General features: G+C 46.5%; 2 protein-coding genes across 7 annotated transcripts in view; one reads left to right on the top strand and one right to left on the bottom strand.

The window, feature by feature from the left end:
- The window catches only part of GRIP1 (glutamate receptor interacting protein 1), a 681,581-nt gene extending 674,462 nt beyond the window's left edge, over positions 1–7,119 (top strand). For 2 of the 4 annotated variants that reach the window (XM_059683530.1, XM_059683528.1), the window contains 2 exons: positions 2,787–2,933; positions 5,363–7,119. In XM_059683530.1, the coding sequence (XP_059539513.1) occupies positions 2,787–2,933; positions 5,363–5,587 (372 nt within the window). In that variant the 3' untranslated portion in view covers positions 5,588–7,119. The remainder of the gene's footprint in view (positions 1–2,786; positions 2,934–5,362) is intronic. The other 2 variants (XM_059683529.1, XM_059683527.1) reach the window with 1 other exon arrangement.
- Positions 7,120–12,414: 5,295 nt separating this feature from the next.
- Positions 12,415–27,209, bottom strand: part of HELB (DNA helicase B) — a 50,557-nt gene continuing 35,762 nt past the window's right edge. For 2 of the 3 annotated variants that reach the window (XM_059683524.1, XM_059683526.1), the window contains 4 exons: positions 26,961–27,104; positions 19,633–20,115; positions 18,943–19,026; positions 12,415–13,608 (listed from right to left, as the gene is read on the bottom strand). In XM_059683524.1, coding sequence (XP_059539507.1) covers positions 13,504–13,608; positions 18,943–19,026; positions 19,633–20,115; positions 26,961–27,104 — 816 coding nt within the window. In that variant the 3' untranslated portion in view covers positions 12,415–13,503. The remainder of the gene's footprint in view (positions 13,609–18,942; positions 19,027–19,632; positions 20,116–26,960; positions 27,105–27,209) is intronic. The other variant, XM_059683525.1, reaches the window with a different exon arrangement.

The raw sequence follows: 27,209 nt of genomic DNA, 5'->3' as shown, positions 1-27,209 counted from the left end.
AAATTAAAAATAGCTTTCTCTCCTATCCTATGGCCTATGAAAAATCGTGGTTATAGAGGGGCCTAAAAATTCTTCTCTGAAATGAGCATTTACTAAGGAAGTGTACCATGGAGCAATCCGAACTTCTCAGTCAGAACCACTCTGTTGCTTGCTGTTTTACCTTGGGCAGGTTTCTAACCCTCTCTGAGCCTTCCTTTCCCTGTCCATGTGATCTGCTCCACAAACTTGGTAGAGATGGTAGCATTCTGTTTGCTTGTTAATCTGCTCACCAAATCCCACAGACCTTATTAGCCAGAAGTCCAGCATCTCCTGCTCAACCTTCCATCCATCTCTCTCCTGTGGGACAGGCCTGGCTCAATGTCAGAGGTGCTCTCACCTGCTGTGACCACCAGGTGGCGCCATTGGATCCTCGTCGGGGCCCAGCCTAGTTCACACTCCCAGCTTATGGTGGACAGTACTGACTGTCACAACCAATCTTTTAATTTATTCAACAAAAATACCAACCCTCCTATGTGGCAGGCACCGGATTAGGGATTTGGGATATGTAAATGAATATCCCAAAGGTCCTTGCTCCTCTCAAGCTCCCTGAAGGGGCATCTTCCACGTCCTCCCCTGCTTCACCTGAGCCCAAGTCACCAAGAAAATCGTCTCCTCCACTCCTGATGGGACTTGCTTTGGGGATGCGGGGTGGGGGGAGGGGAAGAGCATGCTCTCATTTACTCAGTTTTAACGCACTTCTCCCCAAACATCAAAGGGTGCATTCCGATTGGGGGGGGGGGGTGGATTTTCTAAACCACACACACCCGTGCAGGCGCACAGGGTCTTCTATGTAGTACAGCGGGGCTGGCTGCTCTGTCTTTGTGGAACTGAACGCCACAGCAGTGATCCTTCCACAGAAACCGGGCCGTTTCAGATTTTAAAACCATATGCTAGTATATGCTGATGTATCAGCACATATCATGTGCCTTATTTCACAGGCTCTAAGATGCCATTGATAATAAAACAGTCTGATTTCAGAGATTTTAAAATATTAAAGTAGTGCCTCTTGGAACCTATGAAATCAGGCCTTTTGCGCGACAGTGGAGTGCTCCGTGTCTGTAGTCAGACAAACTCAGCCCCCCCATCTGTCACCTTTGTGATCTTGGGCAAGTTATTAACCTTCTACAAAATAGAATTTTCTTACCTCCAACACGGCAGTAACCACTAGGGCTGCCTAGTGAATCGTGCTGACCCAGCCAGCAGGTGCTTTAGCTCTCTGTCCAGTAAAATAAAAATCCGCACACTGGCCACTTTCCTGCTTCCTTCCATGTGTCCTACCTCTCTGAACTAAAATGACTGGGTATAAAAAAAATAAACCTGCTCTAAAAGTTTTCATCTTCACGTTTTGCTCTGTACAGTTCTGAATTTTTTACTCTTCTACAAGAATGCGTCCCCATATTATTTGTGTGAAAGTAAACTAAAAGGCATGTTTTTAAACCACGAGGGTAAAAAAGTAAGCCCAAGTCATGGCTTGAAGTGTGCACAGGGTTTTGCGGAGGGCGTTTGGCAGCCTTAGGACAAACAGTGGGCGCCTTTAAGTGTGAAATGAGTGTGAGGCGCTGAGCATGCCCCCCGCAGGGCCCGGCACTGTGCTGGGGAACATTACATACCAGTGCGCGGGCCTCTGGGAGGCGGGCTCTTCTCTCTCATTCACTGCTGTTTCCTGTGCCCAGAACAGGGTGGGGACTCAATCCCCATTTGATGAAAGTAGGCATGATTGGATGAGTGAAGGAACCACAGGCTAACTCCGTGGTCCGCAAACCACGGCTCTCGAGCCACATGCGGCTCTTTGGCCCCTTGAGTGTGGCTCTTCTACAAAATACCACATGGGGGCGCGCAGTACAGTGCGATTGAAACTTCGTGGCCCATGTGCAGAAGTAGGTATTTTGTGGAAGAGCCGGTATTTTGTGGAAGAGCCACACTCAAGGGGCCAAAGAGCCGCATGCAGCTCCCGAGCTACAGTTTGCCGAGCCGCAGTTTGCCGAACACTGGGCTAACTCTTGCAGATGCCAGGTGGAGAGATGAGCCTTGGGGGGAGCTTAACTGGCGGCAGCTGGTCTCAGGTGTAGAGAGAACCAGCTGTGGCCCACAGCTGAGAAGGGGAATGCCTTGAGCTGCTCCGCCCAGCCCTCCACACATACAGAGGCGGCTGCTGAAGCCGGGCCCAGAGCAAGGGGTTTGTTACAGGTGCACTTGTAGCTGTTTTTGTTGGTTGGTTTGCTTTACCAACATTATTGGAGTCATGATTGCGGCACCAGAGCAAATAAAATGATGGACTTCACGAGGCTTGCTCACAGGAGGAGGAAACGCTGGGCCCGGTCCCCAGCACAGCCCTAGGCAGAGCGCGGCAGGAAGGAAGGAAGGAAGGCCTCTGGCTCAGTCCTGGTGTCCAGCAGGACTGGGGGCCGCCCTGGCCGCTGCCAGCACTGGAGGGCTGTCCAGGAAAATAGAAAAGTCAGCTTGCCCTGGTCCAGGTCTCACATGTACCTGGGAACTGCTATTAAAAAAGAAGAAGAAGAAGAAGAAGAAGGCCAGGCCTCTCCAGCTTTTCTCCTCCTTATTTTTCTGTTACAAATTCCAAGGATATTCTAGGGAAGGCGGGGGGGTGGGGGGGGGGGTAGCTGCCTAATGTATTACAAATCCATTATGTGATTGAAATGAGTTTGAAAAGATGGTTGGTCAAGAAGATTCACAGGCCCAGTCTCCAACCTGGCTAAAATGACCCCGCCAACGTTCTCCCGTTCCAGGTGACCTTGTACAAGAGCTCGGACATGGAGGACTTCGGGTTCAGCGTGGCAGATGGCCTGCTGGAGAAGGGCGTGTACGTCAAAAACATTCGCCCCGCGGGGCCGGGAGACCTCGGTGGCTTAAAGCCCTATGACAGGCTCTTACAGGTAAGACGGCAGGTGAATTTTCATTAGTTTATCCCTCTGAGTCTTTCTTGGCCAAAGCCCACCCATCCTCCTTTGCCCGGGGACTAGATCAGGATAGAAGCTTTTCCTCTGGTAGGATTTACGGGTTATTGAAATTGCCTGTTTCCCTGTATTGATGCCCCAGCAGATCTTACACTTCTTAAGAAGGGAGCCAGTGGCTTGTTCTCCCATGGGCCGATGCTCGATAGCTCAATCTCTAACCAACGCTGAACCTTGTTTACTTGATGGAGTCCTATCATGGTCAGGTGTAGTTTCCTTGAGCAAAGCAAATTCTTTGTTGTTGTTGTTAATCTTCACCCGAGGACATTTTTCCCAGGGATTTTCAGAGAGAGTGTAAGGGAGGGGGAGAGACCGAGAGAGAGAAATATCGATGTGAGAGAGACACATCGATTGGTTGCTTCCTCCGTGTGCCCTAACCAGCGGGCCCGGGGATCGAGCCTGCAACTGAGGTACATGCCCTTGACCGGAATCAAAGCCAGGACCCTTCAGTCTGCAGGGCCGACCCTCTATCCACTGAGCCAAACTGGCTAGGGCCAAGCCACTTCTTCTGTACAGGTTTTAGGAAGAACATTTTGCAGGAAAAGGAAAGGATCGGCATCCAATCTTAAACGTGTGTTTGACTGGAATGAGTGTGTCACCAAACAGCTGGCTGCGAAAGCATGAGGCTGCACTGAGGCGTGTTCACTGAGCACGCTGATCAGTCAGACAGTTTTACAGCCAATTCTGGGGATCATTGTTGCTGTGGCAAGAGAACAGTTAGTCTTGTCCTAGAAGTGTGGGACACTTTTGTTTTCCGTTGGTGCTTTTATATTTGATGAATGAATAACTATGGACAAGTTCCCCTCTAAGAGTGTCTTCCTCACCCATGAATTGGAGCTATACCTATTTCCATGCAGGTGGAGGCTATCAAAGTAGATTGGGTGCGGGTTGTGAAAACTCTTGGATGTCATTACAAGATGTCAAGATGTCATACCTCCAGAATGAGCTTGGATGCCAAGCTCATTCTGGAGGTATATTGATTTCTTAAGCAGAATGACACAATTTATAATTTGGAAAAACATACAATACTATCATGGGTGCGTTGGGGTGGGGGAGGGGGGAAGGGACGATCACAGGAAAGGAGACAGGTAGGTATGGGGAAGACACCGGCACCACACCTGTCATACCTCAGTGCATCCTGGTAGAGCCGTCTGGGAGGCGGTTGGATTTGTTGCTCAGAAGAGCTGTTAGAGTCAGAGCTGAAGATTTAGGATGCTGAAGGTGTGGGTTCGGATAAAGTTGCCTATGGTGGACTTGTAGTAATAAAGAGAAGAGAACCAAGGATGGACTTATAAGAAAAACAAAGTTTAAAGGACAGGAAGAAATAGAGGCAGGAAAGGACCGAAAGCGAGCAGTTAAAATGGTAAGAGGATCAAAGCAAAGCAGCGTCCTAGGAGCCCAGGACCGGCAGGCTTCAGGATGGTGGGCGTCCAGAGCGGCCGGTGCTGAAAGCCAAAGGGAACGACAACCCGAGACACACACGGCTCCTGTGTGGACAGTTGCGGTCATTTGTATAATATGAGCGTCAGGTCAGATTGGGGAGAGAATGGAAAGTCACAGAATGGAAGCAGCATGTCGATTTTAACAACTTTCGTTGGTGAAGAATAAAGAGAAAGCCAGGAGATGAGTGCCTGTGTGCGCTGAGGTGGGGGGCGGAGAGGGGGGGAGAGGTTCCTTAAGAGGGTGGTTCAGCATCATGGTCAAGAGCACGGGCTTTTTGCCCTGCAGTGTGGCTCAGTGGTTGAACATCCATCTATGAACCATGAGGTCACTGTTCCATTCCTGGTCAGGGCACATGCCCAGGTTGTGGGCTCCATCCCCAGTAGGGGATGTGCAGGAGGCAGCCGATCTATGGTTCTCTCTCATTGATGTTTCTCTCTCTCCCTCTCCCTTCCTCACTGAAATCAATAAAAATATATTTTAAAAAAAAGACAGAATGGGTTTTTGGAATCCACCAGATGCCTGGGATCACACATCCTAGCTGGACCACTTACCCAATTGCTTCTTTAAGGCCAATCTCTGAACCACTCTGTGCCTCACTGTCCTCATCTGTAAATTGGGGATAATATTCATTCAGCACTTGGAACACCTGCTATGAGCGAGGCAGTCTGTTCTGCACGGGGGCGATGTGTCCTTGTTCCCAGCTCCCCGGGGCATTAACATTGAGTAGCAGCGACTACGTTCGCCAATGAGTGTGTTATGGTCTTCCCAGGGCAGGGATGGACTTGTCAGTACAGGTGCAGCTTTGAATACCTTTAAGACAACTCCTTCTGCCTGAAGGGCTCCTCTGGGTTTGGGGATGATTGGAAGAACGCACCAGTGACTCAGGATGGCCCTCCTTGACCTTTCAGGTGAATCACGTCCGAACGCGGGACTTTGACTGCTGCCTTGTGGTGCCGCTCATAGCGGAATCTGGTAACAAGCTGGACCTGGTGATCAGTAGAAACCCCCTGGCCTCCCAGAAATCTGTAGACCAGACTCTCCCGGGAGGATGGAGCGAACAGAACAGTGCTTTTTTCCAGCAGCCTAGCCATGGTGGTAATTTGGAGATTCGAGAGCCCACTAATACATTATAGCAACGCTTTTTATAAAGCAGGACAAAAGACAATATCTACATGGTGCTAAAAAAAATCCCTTTAAGATTTCTGTGACGTTTGAAGCACAGATAATCACGTGGCATTAACTGCAAGCACAGGGGTCTTTTAAATCTCTCTCATGGCTCATGTTCACTTCCCTTTCCACGTAGAAGAGGTTTCTTTTTTGGTGATCACTATGGTATGTGGCGGACGATTCCCTGCCAAGCCCAATGGTAAAGAAACAGAAAAAGAGGTAGGCCACCCCTCCCACAATGAACATCGGAGGGCATTTTTTACAAGCTCATCTTCCTATCGATTTTTGGAAAATGTCTGTTTGAAAATAGTCTCAATGATAATTTCCTTAACTCACTTTGAAATCAGTTTCTTACTAGGAAGTCATTAATCCGTAAAGCTGGCTCTACTGGGGGAACTAGTTTGGTGACTGCCGGGCGGCTGCGAGGGGAGGGGTGCAGGTAGAAAATTATCCTAAGATGTTTCCGCAATGATGCACGTGGGAGCTCCTAATAGGTGGTGGGAACTGTTTTGCCCAAGTATAGGAATGATTTTAACTAAGATGTATGCTATTCCCTATGCAACAAATGATCAAACAGGATATGTCTTGTTACCTGTTGGGTTTTTTTTCCTTTAAGGACACATTTTTAATAGCTGAAAATCTCAGATAATGAATTAGGGTGTTTAGTAACACTGACAGCTAGTTATCTTATTTTTAAAAATTCAAAACTAAGAATTTAAGAATGAAGTCTATTAAAACGAGGTTTCTCTTAAGGATAGGCAAATCAAACTATCTTGCTTGACGTGTTTTAAAAACAGGTTCTGTTGTGGGGTGTACAGCACATGGACTTAAAAAATGACACTGGACTGTCTTTTGTTCTGAGCCATGCCACGCACCGAGACTGTAAATACACTTTCCACAAAACGCATTGCCAATTATTACCATCCCTCAGAGCAATAAACTGTGACAGTTGCATTCAACGTTCGTCAGCAACTGTTTCCCTTTGTTCAGATATTTTGAATAGTTACACTAATAACTGTTATTTGGTGAATGTAAAAACAAATAGATCTGTATATTGATTGTAGAATATCCACATTGAAACAGTTATTTTCCAGACGTTGTTTCATTTTGGTCAATAATTCAAACGACCGACCGCTTAGATGAAGCATTTGAACACTGTGTCCTTTGTTTAAGGAAAAAGTTCACCTTTCTTTCTGTGCAGAGAAATATATCATTTCGATCACATTTCAGGACCGCCAGGGCAAGAAAGTATAGAGCAGAATCATGTTAGAAAAAAAAAAAAAAGATCATGAGTCACTTAAATATGTATTTTTATTTGTAACAAACAAGTATTAAACTGTAAAGTATTTTTGTACAAATTTAATACTTTAATAGCATGGTATTTATCGTGTATGTATGGTTTTGGGGAATTCAAAATTGTTGCAAATATTTGTATGGAAAAAAAAAAACACCCTCTACCAAATGGAATAAACAGTGATTTTAAAAAGCCAAAAAAATTGGGCATGCATTTTTTTTGGTGTGTTTTGAAAGTGTTTTCATGTTCTAGACTGAGTCTTACACAATGCTTATTGCTACATGATTTTTTTTTTATTGTATGATTCCATTTATATAAAATGTTCAAAATAGGCAAATCCATAGAGATTACTGGTGGCCTAGGAATGGGAAACGGGGGGGGGGGGGGGGGGAGGGATGGATGCCCAAGGAGTGTGGAATTCCTTTTTAGAATGATGAAACAATTCTAAAATCTCTTGCGATGATGGTTGCACAACTGGAAGCTACATGATTTTTTAAAGAGGGCGGTTTTCCATAAACTTGAAAAGCAGCATGGAAGAGTGGGAAGAGCAGAGGTTTTGAAATCAGACCTGGAATGCCAACTCACTGGTGGCATGAAATTCACTGGGAGTCATTTTCCCCACCTGTCATACCGAAGGTTGTATCTGCTCTCCAGGACTGTTGTGAGGACAAGGTGTGAACACGTGTAAGTGCTGGAACAGTCTGCCGACAGGAACACACCCAGGACAAAGGCACGTTTATTTTAGGTGGCATCTGCCCTCAGAGAACATACATGTATTCTATGAAATATTTACATAAAGTATTAAAAATATACAAATTTCAATTAGTCTATCTTTAAAGAAAACAAACTACACTAATAGTCCCAACACTTGCATTTTTGCAGATTGCCTTGCAGACCCTGTAAATTCACAGGAACAAGACAAGGATATCCATTCTCACCACTTCTGCTTCACCGTTTATTAAAAGTTCTAGCCAGGGCAGTAAGACAAGAAAAGGCACCCAAGATTTGAGACAAGATGGGTCACCTGAACCCTTCTGGAGCCACCTGCACAATAACAGGCACCCAGATTTGAAAGAAGTAAATCTCTATTTGCATGATATCAAAACTTGTGCTTCAAAGGATACCATCAAGAAAGTGAAAACATCCACAAAATGCAAAAATTTTTTTGCAAGTAATGTTTCTAATAAGGGGCTTCTCTGTAGACTACGTAAAGAACTTATATCTCAACTAGAAGCCCGGTGCACGAAATTCATACACAGGTTGGAGGGGGGGGGCAGTGTCCCTCAACCCAGCCTGCACTCTCTCCAACCTGGCACCCCTCGGGGATGTCCGACTGCCTGTTTAGGCCCAATCCTGCAGTCAAACATCCCTCTCACAATCGGGGACCACTGGCTCCTAACTGCTCACATGCCTGCCTGATTGCCTCTAACCACTCTGCCTGCCAGCCTGATCGCCCTGAACTGCCTTTGCCTGCCGGCCTGTTTGGCCCCAACTGCCCTCACCTGCCAGCCTGGTCACCCCAACTGCCCTCCCCTGCAGGCCTGATCCCCCTAACTGTTCTCCCCTAATGGCCTGATTGCTCCCAACTGCTCTCCCCTGCCGGCCTGATTGTCCCTAACCACCTTGCCTCGGCCCAACCACCATGGTTTTGTCTGGAAGGACGTCCAGGTCTCTGGAAAGTCTCCTGGTCTAATTAGCATATTACTTTTATTAGTATAGATGTTATCCCAATAAATTTAATAAAAATTGTCTGCAAATTATGCTTACACTGGAAGTGAACCCCTTATCAATTTTATTTTAATCATCACTATTGGTGTACCCTGTAGGTGTAAAATTTGGCTTCCATACTGTCAGCATTTCTTGGGGGCCAGACTTCAGAGACTTCATAGATAGTTCTGAGGTCTTTGGCCTTGCTCTGAAGTTACTGGCTGCCCAAGTTATCACTTGAAGTGATGAATTTTTCTACATCGTCTTGGTCTGTTTCTGGATCATTTTTATTCAGTTCCTCATTTGGCCTGTGATAATGGCCACATATTGTTGGCTTTATAGCTTTCATAGGTTTTCTTGAAGGGGTAGGAATTTTTGGAAAGGCTCCTTTCCTTGAATTCCCTTAAATTCAAGGGATTTCCACCTTCATGGATGTCTTTAGTACCTGAAAGGACAACAGAGTGAGCGCAGGACATTGGTTTGTGAGGAAATGGTTGGGATGAAAGGGAAAAACGTCTTCATGAGAAAAAGTATGGGTTGAGGATGGAATCTGCCAGGGAAGATCAGGGAGTCTTGGGGAGATGCCACTAAAGAGGAGGAGGAGAAGTTTGGGTGCGGCCCTTTCATCCTGGGCACTGGACCTGGTTTAACAGGGCTTCTTCCTCTTTTACCTTCTGTTAGTGAATGGGGTTGGTTGTTACATAACTGTGCCAGGAGTTTGTGGTTTCCTGGTCATCTTCACCATGTCAAAGTGTCCCAGGGCCCTACCCCGGGCCTCCTGAACATATGCTTTTCTCCAGGACAATGAGGGGCCACATCCCCCTAGGCTTTAATTAATCAGAAAGCCTCTCCTCCAGCTAATGGTAGCTCTGGGAGAGAAACTTAAACATCACAAAGCAACATCCTGACACTTCCATGGGGAGGGGTGAGGAGGCCGAGATGCTTTGGCAAGAGAAAGGGGGCATTTCTTTAGCACTCCTAAGCCTTCTCAAACTTATTGACCCCATGTTCAATTCTGACGGGTCACATGGTAGGGAGATGATGCTTCCTCCAAACGTTTCCCTGGGCCACCCATTTCAGTGGTTCATCGTTCTTTCTCATCCTTCACCATTAGCTCATTTTCATAAGATTTACCTAAAATCTTTTAAGGTAATGTGACGGTCTCCGTGGAGATGTGAATCATCCTGCTTCCCTAGTACAGGCTGCTCTTATGCACCTTGAAAACCATTCACTTCCTGGCTACGACCAGAGAAAGTTTCCATCTCACCCCCCTTTTCCACTGTCACTGTGGCTCTCCCCAGCTTTCTGTTTTCAAGGTTGAAATCATTGCCTTTAGGCTGTCTTTAATAGAGTTGCTCAACTGGTTATCTTAGTTGTTTAAAATCTTGGGGGTGAGCATAGTAGGTATAGTATCTAGATTTTGGGTTTAACAATACAAGATGAATGAGGCAGGAATTTAAATTCCCAAAGTTGGGCTTCCTGTTTGTATGTTGAAAACTGCACCTCCACCCCTCCACCCTCCCCTCCACACTCCCCCACCCCCTACCCCCACCCCCATCCTACTTCCTCAGGGAACTCGGGCAGTCAGACCCTTGGTCTGAGGATTGCAGACTCAGAGGCCCAGGCCCTGTCTAAGTACGGATCAGAGGGAGGGCTAAAGGACCCTACGGAATCCATCTCAGCCCCTGCCAGCAGGCGTTGGAATTGCTGGGCTTGGTATGGGATGGGATGGACACTGACTTCCTGCCGAGGACTCAGGGCAGTGAGGCCTTGATCTGAGGAGTCCAGCCTTGGGTCAACAGAGGGAGGATCCCAGGACCTGCCAGGGCTCGAGATGAGGAACATGAGGGAGGAGGGAGGGACCCTGGACCCTAGAACAGAATCATCCCACCCAGGGATCTGCATCCAGGTCTCAGAGACTCGGGGGACTTTGGTATAGGGAGCAGGACCTCAGATATGCAGAGGACCGGCCCAAGTCCTGCAAGAGTCAAGGTGAGGACCCCAAGGAAACACTAAAGGGACTCTGGATGCCACAACAGAGGGGACCCCACCAAGGCCCACCCCTGCTGTAAGCCCTGGGAGTCCCCAGGGTGGGATGACAACGATAGGCAATTTCTGCATCTGGGTCTCAGAGACTTGGGAGTTTTGGTATAGGGAGCGGGACCTCGGATACGCAGAGGACCGGCCCAAGTCCTGCCAGAGTCAACATTAGGATATAGCGAACCTGGATCGCATAACAGAGGGGACCCCACAGAAGCCCACCCTTGCTGTCCGCCCTGGGAGTCCCCAGGGCGGGATGACCACATGCAGTGTGTCCTGACTTCCACAAATGGGTCTGAGAGATCCTGGGAACATGGTATCAGGAAAAGGGCCTCTGGTCCACAGAGGGGAGGGCCCAAGTCCTGCTGGAGTCCACCGCCAAGGCAGCGGGCCACCAGGGCCGGAGGCTAACAACCTCACCGCACCCGCCTCACCCTGCCCCGCCCACCCCCTGCTGGCATTTGTTCAAGCCTTCGGTCATTTTGGACATTACAGACCCTGGCTTTTTATGTATATAGATACTAAAAAGAAAAATAACCCAATTTTAAAATGGGCAAAAGATCTGAGTAGACATTTCTTCTAAGAGGACATGCAAGTAGCCAAGAAACACGTGAAAAGATGATCAACACCCTTAGCCACAGAGAAATGCAAATCAAAACCACAATGAAACATCAGTTTACACCCACTACATGATTATAATAAAAAAGTCAGATAATAACAAGTGTTGGTGAGAATGTGGAGAAACTGGAACCCTCACATGCTGCTGGTATAAATATAAAATGGTGCAGCTACTTTGGGAAACAGGCTGTCAGTTTAACCTCAAAAGGTTAAACAGCCCTAACCGGTTTGGCTCAGTGGATAGAGCATCGGCCTGCAGACTCAAGGGTCCCAGGTTCGATTCTGGTCAAGGGCATATACCTTGGTTGCAGGCACATACCCAGTGGGGAGTGTGTGTTGTTTCTAACTCTCTATCCCTCTCCCTTCCTCTCTGCAAAAAATCAATAAAATATATTTTAAAAAAACACACACAAAAAAACAAAAGGTTAAGCATAGAGTTACAGGAAGAACCAGCAATTCCACTCATAGTTATACACCTTACAGAAATGAAAATATATGTCCACACAAAAACTTGTACACAGATGTTCATAGCAGCATTAGCTATAATGGCCAAAAAGTAGCCTGGCCGGTGTGGCTCAGTGGTTGAGCATTGTACTATGAACCAGGAGGTCGTGGTTTGATTCCCAGTCAGGGTATACACCCGGGTTGTCGGTTTGATCCCCAGTGTGGGGTGTGCAGGAGGCAGCCAGTCAATGTTTCTCTCTCATCATTGATGTTTCTATCTCTTCTCTCCCTCTCCTTTCCTCTCTGAAATCAATAAAAAAATTTTTTTAAAAAAATAGCCCAAAAGTAGAAACAATCCGAATGTCCATCAACTGATGAATGAATCAATGTGCTATATCCATACAACAGAACATTACTCAGTAATAAAAAGAGATGAAGGCTCTTTGCTTCATGGCATCACTGAAAGCAAGAGCGTCACCTGAACTCTTCTGGAGCCACCTGCACAAGTCAGCCAGGGGTCCCAGTCGTGCCCCATCAGCTCAAACCAGCAGTCTGATGGAGAAATGGCCTCAGTATATGCCGCCAGTTTTTCCCGCAGTACAGGAAGGACACAGGCTTCAAGTTGGATTGAGTGATTGTCCTTGACTGGATTACCCAAGACATCTACCCAATAAAAGAAACAATGCTAGCTTTTTATACATAATTGTTTTTATCCCTTTTTTAAAAAGAGAGATGAAACACATTGATAGATACATGGTACAATATAAAGTCTGAAAATATTATGCAAATCAAAGAAGTAAAAAGAGCCTATTGTAGAGATCAAATAGATTAGCAGTTGCCTAGGGCTGGAGGGGATGAGGGTATTAGAGCTAAGAGGTATAAGACTTCTTTGGGAGATTATATTAAAATATTCTAAAACTGATTGTGGTGTTGGTAGCACAACTGCGAATATACTAACAGCCACTCAACTCTGTAAATGGGTGATTTGTAGGTGACTTTTATCTCAATAAGGCTATTTTTAAAACACTGGGATAATATGTAAATCTTAACTATTCATTTTACTATTTAACAATAAATAAAACTCTAGAAAAAGAAAAATTTTTTCCAAAGTAGAGTGTCTTCAAAACAATGTGCTCCTCCCAAAAATGATAATTATGTGACATGATAGAGGCGTTAGTTAATGCTATAGTGGTAATCATATTGCAAAATGTAAGTATCAAATCAACACATTGTACACCTTAAGCTTAGACCATGCTACACATCCACTGTATCTCAAATTAAGAAAATAAAAACCAGTGTGCTCCCAACTCAAAAGGGGTTTCCAGGAGGAAGCCCCGGTGAGGCGGAGCCAGCGCAGCCTGGAGGGCGACCACTTTGCGGCAGACACGCCGTCCTGGAACTGGGGCGGTAAGATGCAGCTGCCGTGTATCTATACGACTGCTTCATCCGTGGGCGAGGATCACGCACAATGATCGTGGAAGTCAATAAGGCACTATCCTAAAATAAAACACTTTTGAAAGTACAGAGTTTTAAAAATATATATGACATCATTTTCCCTCATTTATGTCCACTGCTATCAGTTCTCGTGATGACAGGTACTGAAATCATTAAGGTTTTCTTTGATCAAATGAATTTAAAACACCTGCTAGCACAAACACCTTAAAAGAGAACTCCGGTTATAGACATCCTCTTTTATCTTGATACATTGAAGTGATGATGTTCATTTTGTGTTGAATGGGAAAAAAATAGACAAATGATTATGAGCAATCCAAAATAAAATTAAGTTTCTTGATTATCTGCGGGTTTGAAAAGTCGCCTGGGGGTTAAATTATTTAGTTTCAAATTCTGAAGTCTGGAAGACACTTGTGGAGATGATTCTTCCATCTGTTGGGGAAAAGAAAAGAAAAAGGTTAGTTTTGTTAAAGTGTAGTCAGTCTGCCCTCTGCACTTCCTTTCCCCCTGACTGCTTCTGCGGAAGACGACACGTTCCCCATCGCTGGGAAGACGCAGACCGGCGCAAGCGGGGTCCGCTCCTTCCTGTGGGCTCACGTCTGCCTTTGCTCGCTGCGGTACCCCAGCCCCAGCTCTGGCACTGGCATGGAGAAGGGACTATTTGCTGAATGAGTCCATATACCTAGTTTCCAAAGGTGTGGACAGGGCCCACTATATATTTTGACAACCTGGTACAAAATTAAAATGAGGGTCCCATGTTCAGAAATTAAGAATTTCAAGATGATACCTGCAGAACATGATAACGAGAGCGGGATCCTTCTCAGCACAAAGGCCTGGGTGACTGACTGCCTAAGCTGGGTGACTGACGGCCCTACGCGCGGCGAGATGGAACACTGCCATGCCACTGGCATCTTCTTGGTACAGTCAGTGATCGCAAAGCTAAAGTCAATGGTCATGAGCACACACATTCTGTGTTAACCTGGCTAGGCCATGGTACCTAGATATTTACTTTGATAAATGTATTTCTAGATGTTTCTGTGAAGGTAATTTTTAGGTGAGATTAACATCTAAATCAGTAGACTGTGAGTAAAGCAGATTGCCCTCCATGACTGGATGGGCCTTCAATCAACTGAAGGCCTTAACAGAGAAAACACTGGCCTCTCCCCAGCTGCCAACAACAAGTCTTCTCTGGGCTCCTGGTCTACCCTGTAGATTTTGAACTTGCCAGCCTCCACGATGGCATGAGCCAATTCCTTAAACTGAATCCAGACAGATACATACATAGACAGACAGACACATATCCTATTGGCTCTCTTTCTCTAGAGAATCCTAATACAAAGACTACCTTTTTTTCAGGAATTATGTGATTATGTCTTTCCTAGATTTTTAAATTTAAAATGTTATTTTCCTTCAAAAAATCTGGAAGTCGCTGTTTTATGTGATAAATTTGAGAATGTTTGCACACGTGTTTTCATTTAAAGGGAGATTTCTGTTTTCCCCCCCTTTTTCTTGGTGGGGGGAAGCTAGACAAAGAAAAAAATCAGGTTAACATTTCCTTTAGGATGTTTTCCAAAAGCCAAAGCTATGAGTCCGTGGAAAAGCACACGCTGCCACCTCGGAGGGCCCGGCATCGGCATCTGCAGGGATCACATGCTGGTGGGCTCCCGTGCAGCAGTGTGAGTGCAAAGCAAGGGGGTGGCAGCCCTTGGCACTGCATCCGGCCCGTTAGAAACAACACATCTCAGTGCACCAAAAAGCCTACAGTCATGAAAACCCAGAGGCTCCTAATTCACCAGCCCTGAAGCTTTCAATCCTAGTCCACGTTTCCAGGGATTCTTGTCAATGCCACATGTTTCCGGCAAACCCTGTAAGGAAATCCACAGCTGGCGCCGCGTGGCTGCGCGGCTGCCCTCCTGCCGTGGCATCAGCCGGCACTGGGCCGTCACTCTGCTCACGGGTCTTCTTCGATGCCGGCCTCAGCCGGAGGCAGCTCCGAGCTGAAGAGGGATCGCGCTGCCACCTTCCCCGGGCACCCCCACAGAAACCACAGCCACGCACCATGTTCCTGCTGAGAAATGCATCGCCAGGCACTTTCAGAAACAGATCCTTTCCCTGGAGCTGCCTCGCTTTCTGGTCAGAGCCTTCCTTACCCCATGGCCTTGCTAAGAGTTAACACATTTCATTTCAGAAAAAGAGATGCTTTGCTGAGATGGAAAGTCCACATCCCATGGAGTACAGGCAGAAGCTGAGAGTCAGCAGTGAGCCTGCTGCTACTAAGAAGAAAAACAAGAAACTTTTCCTCCCCACTATGTCCAACTGCATCACTTTCCCCACAAGACCTGTGCCCAGTCCTGACAGACGGTACCTGGACCCACCTGGACGCCCAAGCCAGAAGCCTGGAGTCACCTTCAGGCCCGACCCCCCTATGTAAGTAACAGACCAGTAAGTCCCATCGACTGTACCCCTCAGTGTCTCTTCTCCACCCCAGCTGCTGCCACCTGACTTAGGGTGTAATCATTTTGTACAAGCTACTCAAAGCATCCTTTTGCTGGGAACTCAGCCCCTAGCCTCTGCCTAACCATCATCTAGTAAACTCCAGTCAGAGTCACCTCCATAATCGTCAATCCACAGATTTCCAACGCTCCGGGCTCTCCATGGCTGCAGCGGATGTACTCTCTGTAGAGCGGCCCTCTCCCCCTCCCACTGTCCTCAGCTCAGCCCGCCCCGCCCTTACATGCCCTGCTCCAGCCACTGTTCTAGACTGGCGTTGCCTAATGTGCCAGTCCTTCCCAACCGGGCCCTCTGCCGGGCACACGCCCAGTGAACTGCTTAACTGTCTCATACCCTTGCGGGGTCAGAAGGCAGACGTTTCTCCCCGGAACTCAGCCTAGGAGAGGCGGGTTCTGTGGGGACTTGCTCCCCTGGGCTCCCACAGAGGCCGGCTCCATCCCGGCTTTACGGCTCAGCCTGGGCGCCTGAGCCTCGCCCCAGCAAGTCTGCTGCCGGCACAGAAAGCAACTTAACCACCCAGATAATTCACAATCCACCGTTGTTGTTTTTTCTTTCACAAAATGCTATTATCCAAATTGGATCATCTGATTCATAAAACTATGGGACTGGATTATTTCTGAAAACAAAAATAGGTCCCAGTAGACGTTTGCTTCCCTTATACAAAGTCAAAAGGGTCTTTTCTTGCCTCTGAAAGGGATTCTCAAAGGAACTCGCACAGCGGGGGCTACAGAACACGCAGGACTTGAGCACATGAAAGAACCAGACTCTGAGGGTCGGTTTATTTAGAGGTCGGAATGCCACATATTCACAACTCCTCGCACAACCACCAAGTACTTCTGAGCTATTCCCGCGGGATCGGCATGCTGCCCTCAATAAGTCAAACTGGCTGCACGTGCTGTACACAGGAGAGAGTGCTGGTTCGGAGAAAGGGCGGGTTTCATGAATTAAACAGAAACTGAGCTCAACTCCACTATGAAGAGAGGCGGAGGACATCAGCTGAGAACACCGCCCTCCACTCTACCCAGCAGCACACGGTGCCCGCTCCGCCCGGCTGCAGCGGAAGAAGCGTCCCCGTCCCGACTGCATCTAAAGGCAACACCTACACACTCGTGATTTTTCCCATCTGACCCACCTCCGGACACCATTCCTGCAATTGCCCGTCTCTGAATCATGAACTCCTTGTTCTCCATTGGACCGTGCCAGCAACACCCTAGGATGCCTCAATGCGCCCTCCAAAATAAAGACGTGCTCCCCGACCACAGGGCGTCCATCCAGACACAACCCTCTCTCCTCAGAAACGCTGCCCCACGGCTTCCCCCACGCGCCCACCCTAGTCCCTCCCACCACCCCGCTTTTCCTTCTCCCTCCCTCACACCTTTCCAGGCCCCTCGCTAGTTCTTCCTCCTCTGCCAGGCCTGTCTGTGGTCTCTCCTGAAATTAACTCTCCTAGTTCTGTAAGTACCACTTTATGCAAATGACTCCCACATGGACACTGCCCACCCCAATCCACCCTGAAGCCCTAACCCCCCCACTCACCACTGCCCACCCCAATCCACCCTGAAGTCCTAAACCCCCCCTACCCACCACTGCCCACCCCAATCCACCCTGAGGCCCTAACTCCCCCCACCCACCACTGCCCACCCCAATCCACCCTGAGGCCCTAACTCCCCCCACCCACCACTGCCCACCCCAATCCACCCTGAGGCCCTAACTCCCCCCACCCACCACTGCCCACCCCAACCCACCCTGAGTCCCTAACTCCCCCACCCACCACTGGCTTCCTCAGTGAGTCCACCTTACCCGGCTCTTCTCAAGGCCTTGCCATCCCAGGAAGCGGCCCTGCCACTCACCAAGTTACTTCAACCAGAAACCCAGAAACCAGCCTGGATAACGTTTTGTTTTACCCCCTCACATCTAATCAGCAGGTCGTGTTGACTCCATCTGCAGAGTGCATCCAGCATCTCTCCGCTTCTCATCGCCTCCCTGCTCCTCCCTACACCTTCCCTACGACAGCCTTCTGACTGGCCTCCCTGCTCCCACCGCACTTTCCAGAGTTCACTCTCCACAGCAGCACACGGCTGACTGTAAGCACACAGAGGGTCACCCCTGTGCTAAAGCTCCAGCGCATCCCCACCTCCCTCCCACGGCCCCGCCATCTCTCCAGCATCGCCACCTACACACCCTCTTCCTCACCCACTGGCACATCAGCCGCTTCCCTTCCGACAAGGCCGTTCCCTCTTCGGGCTTTGCCCCTTCTGTAGCCTCCACCTGGAGGCACTTCTCTGAGCCTCACGGGGCTGCTGGTTGATCAGCTCACATGTGCTCTCCTCAGTGAGGCCTTCCCTGACCCCCATGGCCAAGTAGCACCTCCTGCCGCGCTCCTCCGCCCCGGCTCCCGCCATTCCCTACCTCATTCCCTTTCTTTTCGTCATAGAATCTTTCTCGACCTGAACTTTTTATTTCTCTTGTATTTTCTGCCTATGACCCACTGGTAGACTGTAATGTCAACAAAGTCAGAGAAGGGGCTGTTTTCCGCCCTCCACATTTAGGTCAGCGACCAGAAGAGGATCCAAACTTCCATCAAATGCTAAACGAGGGCAGGCAGAGAGAATAAGGCATCCAAACCAAGTCGCACAGCAAAAGCCAAAAGGAAGAAATGAGAGTAAGTTTGGTTCATTTCAGTGAATGAGGACTAGCTGGACTAACGCAGGAATAGAGCAGTGGGGAAATAAAATGATGCCGAGAGCTGGAGTCAAACTGTGCAAGGTTTCAAATGCCAAGCTAGACAGTCTGGAACTTAAGTTGAAGGCTTTTAACACAGGAAAGAGCTGAGCAGTTAAGGGGGTGAATTTGGTAACGAGGTGCAGAGTGTTCTAGGAGGATGGGAATGAGGGGGGAAGGCAGCGGGTCAGCAATCATCCAAAAAAATGAAGTAAGGCTCTAAAATTGCCCAGACTTCATAGAATGAAAGAAATTCCTGAGAGCTACATTCTGCAATAAATCTATCAGCTGGAGGTAGAGGGCGAAGGCAAGGTGAGTCCGGCTTGTGTAACAGGGAGAATGCTGTTTGAAGTGGAGAAAGCAGAAAAAAAGAGCCAGATGCTGGGCCGTGGTCCCAGAAAGTCAATCCCAGGAACAAAGGTGCAGCCTGGGGAGCCGGTGCGTCCCGCCTCTTCAGTGTGAAGAGCATTCGGGGAAGCACAGCCTTTGTCCCCACCCGAGGCCAGCAGTGCGAGAGTGGGGACTGTCACTTACCACTGAGTCCCCAACACCTGGAATGCAGTGGACAGTTGAGACTATTGGTTGACAAATCATCAGTGCAAAGGTGACAGCTGAAACCTAGAGAGTGGAAAGGGTCCTCAAAGGAAAGAAGAACTGAGCCCTGGAGAGGTGTGTCCATCCGAGGGAGGGAAGATAAGACACAAGACGGGGAGTGAAGAGGTGAGGGGGCGATGAGACAGAGGTGGGGGAGGTGTGAGATCAGGCACCACTGAAAGGAAGGGGAAAAAACACTGAAACTGCGGCAGCGTGTAAAACTACTAGAAATGTCAGGGAAACAGTCAAGAACAAGACCTAGGGACAGGCCTCTCAGGTTGACAAGGTGACTGGAACCAGCCGCTTCCATGGAGCTGTGAGGAGACAAGTGAGACTAGGCCTACAACAGGGAGGGGAGGGTGAGAAGGATCTGCAGAAAGAAGGTGCAGCAGACACAGCAGCCTCTCCTGCAAGCCCATCCTGAGGCCGCCTGGCATGCCTGCCTCGTGCTGAGGGAGAAACCACCAGGACCAGCGGGGCAGCAGAGAGGACGTAACAGGCGTGAGAAAACACTTGTTTCAGTCCTACAGCCAACGCCACACGGACAGAAACACAGGCGCCCCGCACACATCAGCAACTGCGGTGAGCGGCATTTAGGTAAAGCCAAGCACGTGAGAACATCACTCCTACCATGCGGACTTTGCTGGGACTCTCATCAGCCATGGCACAGGTTCTTTTGGACCCTCGCGGTTGGGATGGATCTTCGCCTGCATTCACTTCACCAGGGAAAGGTCCTCTCCACCCGCCAGGGCAGGCGAACGCCTGGAACGCAGCCGCAGAGGCCTGGCCATCATCGGTCACCGAGTGAGCGGCGGCTGCGGGGAACGGGGATGCTGGCGGCGGTGTGCTGGCGCCTCTGCTGTCCTCGGGGCCCTTGGACGGGGATGCACCCTCCGCCGGAGACGCAGAGCTTGAGGAGAGCTGGTCTTGCAGAAAATGTTTTAAACGAGTTTTTCTGCGGACGTTGTTCCTGGAAATGGCGCTCCGGAGATGAGCCTCTTCTGCAATGACGTACACTCTGCTGCGGCCGCGGGTCACCGCGGTGTATACGTGCTGCCAGTCCTGGCGGCCCGCCTTGCCCACCGCGTAGACGACGGTCTGTTCCTCAGACCCCTGACAGGGAACAACGCACCGGGGGACTTAGTACTGCGCACAGGCTCGTGTCTTCAGCCCCCAGAGGCAGAGACAGGTCGGTCCAGCACGGGCCGGGCTATTCTTACGGATGGGGCCCAGCCCCCGCATTCCCCAAGCACTCGCGTTTTCGGATTATGCTGTGAACTTTAGGTCTCATGGATCCACAGCTGGTTTGTAGAAACCCAGAAATAAACTTTAAAGTCTGTGTGCAGCACCAAATGATGGAATAATTTAAAATGATTGCCCTAACCGGTTTGGCTCAGTGGATAGAGCGCCAGCCTGCGGACTCAAGGGTCCCAGGTTCGATTCCGGTCAAGGGCATGTACCTTGGTTGCGGGCACATCCCCAGTGGGGAGTGTGCAGGAGGCAGCTGATCGATGTTTCTCTCTCATCAATGTTTCTAACTCTCTATCCCTCTCCCTTCCTCTCTGTAAAAAATCAATAAAAAATATATTTTAAAAAAATAAAATAAAATGGTTGTATGAGCTTGTGTATAAATGTATTATCCCACTCTTACTTTATATTACAAAAGACAGACATCTTAAAAATCCAGTGGTCGAATATATATACTATATTTACTTACATATATTTATATCAAGTATCTACATATAGATACATGATATACGACATTGCAAACATCAGATACTTTAAAAATATAACTTTAAAAATTGACTATATATATATGATTACAACTATGTAACACAAAATAAAATTACTCTGATCCAAAAAAGTACCTATAAAATAAACATAAATATGTGGCAAAACAAAATAAATCACAAAAAAAGGAAGGCAATTCTATCAAAATTATAACTAGACTATCTCCAAAATGAAAGGCCTATGGAGCATTTTTTTGTCCTACTTTTCTTTATTTTCCCATTGTTGAACCATTCATTACTTTTTTCAAGATAAACAAAAGTTTAGCAAGCCAAGAATGGTACAGGCAAGAAAAATGCCGGATGTCACCATTAACTGAGAAAAGCATCGTTTTGTAGCTATTCTTAGCCCCTATATTTTCTGTGCCAACATGAACTAAGAAGTGGTTTGAACCATTATCTCCCCTAATGTTCCCACATTCCCCTGCCAAAAGAAGAACTGTGGGGAGACAAATGACTAGATGGGCACGTGGAAAATACAGATCAGCAGTTAAAACAAAAAACAACCTTCTACACAGCAAGCACTTCTATCTCCGTAGACACCAGGAGTTTGAACTAACTCTTCAGATGATAAAAGTCTGACAAATGCTACCTTCCAGTGCTGCTCGGTTTCAGAAACTGACTTAAATGATACTTGATTAGAGAAATGCTAAATACATTCAACAGATACACAGCGCCACTGCTCCTCTGGACTTTACACTGTGTATTCCTAAACAGGTAAATGTCTGCCTAAACTGAGCTGAGTTCTTACTCATCATTTAAGTAACATGAGAAAAATCCCAAAGCCTCATAATCAGTTTCCCTGGACTCACACTTGCTACATTCCGCTGCCCTCAAGGCAGCTACAGTGATACTTGTAAAATGCAAATTCAATCACAGAGACTCTGCTTAAAACCCATTATTGGCTCTTTTTATTTTGTAAGGGATCCCACTGTATGGGAGAACATATCTGCCAATGATCCATCTGATAAGGGGTTAGTTTCCAAAATACATAAAGAGCTCACACAACTTAAAAAAAAAAAAAAGACAAACGATCCAATTAAAAAATGGGCAAAGGACCTAAAAAGACACTTCTCCAAAGAAGACATACAGATGGCCAAGAGACATATGAAAAAATGCTCAAAGTCACTGATCATCAGAGAGATACAAATTAAAATGACAATGAGGTATCTCCTCACACCTGCCAGAATGGCTACCATCAACAAATCAGCAAACGACAAGTGCTGGCAAGGTTGTAGAGAAAAGGGAACCCTAGTACACTGCTGGAGGGAATGCAGATTTGTATAGCCACTATGGAAAAAGGTATGGAGTTTCCTCAAAAATTAAATATGGAACTGCCATTTGACCCAGTGATCCCACTTCTAGAAATATATCCTAGGAAACCCAAAACACCAATCAGAAAGAATGTATGCACCCCTATGTTCAGAGCAGCGCTATTTACAATAGCTAAGATCTGGAAACAGCCCAAGTGTCCATTGGTAGATGAGTGGATAAAAAAGCTGCGGTACATTTACACCATGGAATCCTATGCAGCAGTAAAAAAGAGGGATCTCTTACCCTTTGAGACAGCATGGAGGAACCTGGAGAGTATTATGCTAAGTGAAATAAGTCAGTCAGAGAAAGACAAGTATCACATCATCTCACTTACATGTGGAATCTAATGACAAAATAAACTGACAAACAAAATAGATCCAGAGATATGGAAACATGGAACAGACTGTCGAATTTCAGAGGAAAGGGGGAGGTAGGGGAGGGGGTGGGCGGGGGGAAGAGATTAACCAAAGAACTTATATGCATACTAGAGGCACAATGCACGAAATTCGTGCAAGCGGCTTGGCCCTAGCAGCCCTGGCCCAAGGCAACCGCGGCAGCTGCCTCAGCCCTCACAGCTTTGTCTGGAAAGTCATCCAGAAGGTCCGGAAGGATGTCCCGTCTAATTAGCATATTATACTTTTATTATTATAGATATGCATAACCCATAAGGCACAGACAATAGTGTGGTGAAGGCCTGAGGAAGTGGGAAGGGGTAAGAGGAGGGTCAATGGGGGGGAAAGGGGGGTCATCTGTAATACTTCCTATTTTTTTTAAATATATTTTTATTGATTTCAGAGAGAAAGGGAGAAGGGGAGAGAGATAGAAACATCAATGATGAGAGAGAATCATCGATCAGCTGCCTCCTGCACAGGGATCGAGCCCACAACCTGGGCATGTGCCCTTGACCGGAATCAAACCTAGGACCCTTCAGTCCTCAGGCCAACGCTCTATCCACTGAGCCAAACCAGCTAGGGCCCTCTGTAATACTTTCAACAAAGATAAATTAGAAAAAAAAAAATGGCTTCCAGGATCTCAAAGTCTCTCCTTAATATGGTTCATATGGCCCTTCAAGAGCCAGCCTCGGCCCTGCTCCCCTCCCTCCTTTCCCCTTTCCATTCCCATGAGCCACGCTGCCTCTAGCACAAGGAATCTCTCCGTGTTTCTGCCAGTGCATTCAGTCCATGGCCTCCATTGGGCTCACTTCCTGCCCCGTCCCTATACTTTCCAGCACCCTGTACTTCCTCTACCACAGAATTCTTAGCCTGGGAGGTACCTTCGTAACTGTATTCCTCAGTGGACTGTGAGCTCTGTGAAGGTGGGACCACTTCTATTCTGCTCACTGTTCTTTATTCTGTGTCTCACTGAGTGAATGATGATAAAAATTACAACATCTTGCCAAAGGTGGGCTCAGAAGGCAGGACAAGGACTCCTAGCTTTTCTTCAATCACCTGCTATAAGCCACATGTCCATTTCTTTAAATCTTCTTTCAATTATTAACACTATTATTAACTTCTTAGGGAGGCACGCTTTGTACATTTACTTTTAATTATATACACATCTATTCTCTAAATTTGTTCTAAAACTTACAACTTGTATGAATCGACACAAACCATTAATATTTAAACCTTCATTATTTTATAGACTTAGAATCTGAAAGTCTATATGGACTTTAGCGTTGGGTCCAAAAACCTTTTTCTGTAAAGGGTCAAAGAATAAATATTTAGGCTTTGTAGATAGATGGTTTCTACGGCAGCTACTCAACTCTTCCTGTATAGTCCAAAAGCGGTCACAGCCAACATGTAAATGAATGTGACTGTTCCCATGAAACTTTAGTTACAAAAACAGGTGGAGAGCCAGATCTGGCTACTCTGCTGACCAACGCATAGTCCTAGAAGGCCCGTGGATGTGACCTATCCTTCTAACCCCCTCCCCCTCATTACTTCTCTGACCTCATCTCCTGTCACGCCCACACTGGCCTCCTGGCTGTTCCCACTCTTCAAATATGCCAGACAGGCTCCCACCTAAGGACCTTGACCTTGGCTCTTCCCTCCACCTAGAATGTTCTCCCTGATACCCACATGGTTAACTTCTTTACCTCTTTCAAGTCTATACTCCAATGCCACCTTCTCAATGAGGCCTATGCTGACCACCTAATTTAAAATTACAACTGCAGCCCGGCCAGAGTGGCTCAGTTGGTGGGCCATTGTCCTATGCACCGCGAGATTGCTGGATTGATTCATGGTCAGGGCTCATACCCAGGTTGCAGGTTCAATCCCTGGTCAGCGCACACAGGGAAGGCAACTAATCGAAGTTTTCTCTCCCACACTGATTTTCTTTTTTTCTCTTTCTCCCCCACTCCCTCCCTCTCTACTTCTAAGCATGTCCTCAGGTGAGGAAAAATAATAATAATAAAATAAAATTACAACTGCACCCCACCCCTTTTCCATAGCATCTACCACCTTCTAACATAATATGTAGTTTACTTTCTCTCAGAAAATACAGCAAAATGATAATGAGATGGAAAATAAAAGGGATTGATAAGAAACTGAGATAACCACTTCTGGAGATCCAACATAACTGAGGTTCTAGAACAGCGGTTCTCAACCTGTGGGTCGTGACCCCTCTGGGGGTCGAACGACCCTTTCACAGGGGTTGCCTAAGACCATTGGAAAACACATATATAATTACATATTGTTTTTGTGATTAATCACTATGCTTTAATTATGTTCAATTTGTAACAATGAAATTGAGGGTCACCACAACATGAGGAACTGTATTAAAGGGTCACGGCATTAGGAAGGTTGAGAACCACTGTTCTAGAAAGACAAAACAGAGGAAACTCGGGACATGAGATCTTAATGAAATTATTCACGAAAATGTCCTAGAACTGAATGATATGAGTTTTCAGAAGTATGGAGACCATGGAAGAAATTTCTCCAGGATCTCACAGCCACAAATACTGCACATCTTCATAAATGGTTGTTGTTTTTATCCAATAGAAACAGTCAACTGACTGTTTCTCTCTTGTTTGGGGGAATTTAAGGCCAAATCTGCCTTAAGTTAACATCTTAAATAATTTTGGTATTTGTCAAAAAGAAATTACTATTGGTGCAATGGTATTAACTAAACTCTATACTTTGTTTGTATTTCACCAGTTTTTTTTCACTGTGCCTTCTTTCTGTCCCAGGATTTACTGCATTAGCAAGCAAATAGGTTGGTGTGTGTATAAGCATTCCAATCCACTCCTGGCAGGAATCCTTCACTATCCTTACCTTTATTTTCCACTTGATGTCATTTCTTTATCTTTTTAAAATATCATGCTGAATTGTAGGCATTTCTGTAGCTATTTCAAATTCTTTTTGGAACTGAGATGGGGTAAGTTAAGTATGACACCATTCACTTAAAATATAAAAATCCTACACTAATTAGTGTCTGCCTACTCATAGAGGATATAGGCTGACCTAAATTTTTCTGCATAAAAATGGAAGCTGAGGAAACTTCATCATTAAAACAACATTCCAACTTCAGAGAGGGAAGCTCAAAACAATGAGATAAACAGAGCCACTAATAACTTATGAAAATTTAAGAGCATTAAAGTAGAGCTTAAAAGTAAATTGCATTAACTGCAATGTGGTCCAAGGTTAGACTGGGTGAAGAGTATATGGGAACTCTCTGTGCTATCTTCCCAACTCTTTCGTAAATCTAAAATTATTCCCAAATAAAAAGTGGTTCCCGCCCTAACCGATTTGGCTCAGTGGATAGAGTGTCGGCCTGTGGACTGAAAGGTCCCAGGTTCCATTCCAGTCAAGGGCATGTACCTTGGTTGCGGTACCCAGTGGGAGGTGTGCAGGAGGCAGCTGATCGATGTTTCTAATTCTGTATCCCACTCCCTTCCTCTCTATAAAAAAATAAAAAATAAATAAAAGTAGTTCCCTCAGCTGGTGATGCTCTGTTAGTTGGGCGTCAGTGCATGCTATAGGAGGTCACGGGTTCCGGGCATATGCCCTGGTTGTAGGCTTGATCTCCAGTAGGGGTTGTGCAGGAGGCAGCTGATCAAGGTTTCTCTCTCACTGAAGTTTCCATCTCTCTCTCCCCCTCTACCTTCCTCTCTCTGAAATCAGTAAAAACATTGTTCTTTTAAAGTGGTTGCCTCATAAGGGTGGAGAAAGGGGAAACATTTGTCAAAACTCATCCAACTTTATTATTATAATATGTATGCAAATTATACCCCAATAATAGTTGATTACATAAAAAAATACAAGTCACAAAAATCTATAAGCATTAGAATATCATTTTGCACACCTTGATGACACTGTTTCTGTGTGAATGGGCAAATGCAGAGCAGAAGCAACTTCTGACGGGGGTAGGAAGGCATGGGACAAGGGCAGGAGAAGTGAGGCACTTGCTTAGGACATAAAATTTAAGAGGATGCCAAGAAACTCAGCAATCAAGATAAATATTGTAATATAATATTTTTAAAAAGCAAAATTTAAAGCAAAAAGATCCATGATGAACGAAATATCAAAATTTTAAATAAAGACAACATCAATAACAGTGCCATGCCAAGCAACACTGGAGACGGACGCAAGAGGCAAACTCAGTCCTGCCGGTCCTGACCCTCTACCCCTGGTGGGAAGGGAAGGCCTGAGGATGAGGCTTTAGCTAGCACGTCTTAGCTCCTCAAGAAAGACAACTCTGAAGAAAAAAGAGTAGAAAGTTTACATTTGTGTAGCATTTTCTGTGCTTTTGTACATTTTGTTTCCTAATTTAAAAAAATAAAAATTAGGAAGAAAATAATACAAGGAATTCTATGGCTTGGCAAGCTATTTTAAACAGCTTCATAAATCTGATTCTTACCTGAAAAGTGTGAATGGTTCTTGCCCATGCATGTCTTATGCGACAAAATTTCATTAGTTTCTTAAAATCCACAGTTACTTCCAAACCAGCCATATTATCAATGGTCAAATATCTTCTCTTTCCAAAAGTTACATCAGTGATATCCTGTCATCAAAACAAAGAACTATTTTGTATGTGTTCAAATATGCACGCTGCAAAGATATTCTATGGTTGGATTGAACATCATATGCAAACACCTTATGAGTAAAA

This window comes from Myotis daubentonii, chromosome 2 (assembly GCF_963259705.1).
Source record: "Myotis daubentonii chromosome 2, mMyoDau2.1, whole genome shotgun sequence".
Classification (NCBI taxonomy): Eukaryota; Metazoa; Chordata; class Mammalia; order Chiroptera; family Vespertilionidae; genus Myotis; species Myotis daubentonii.
Note: the sequence above shows the minus strand (reverse complement) of the source record. Positions and strands in the feature narration are given on the sequence as shown.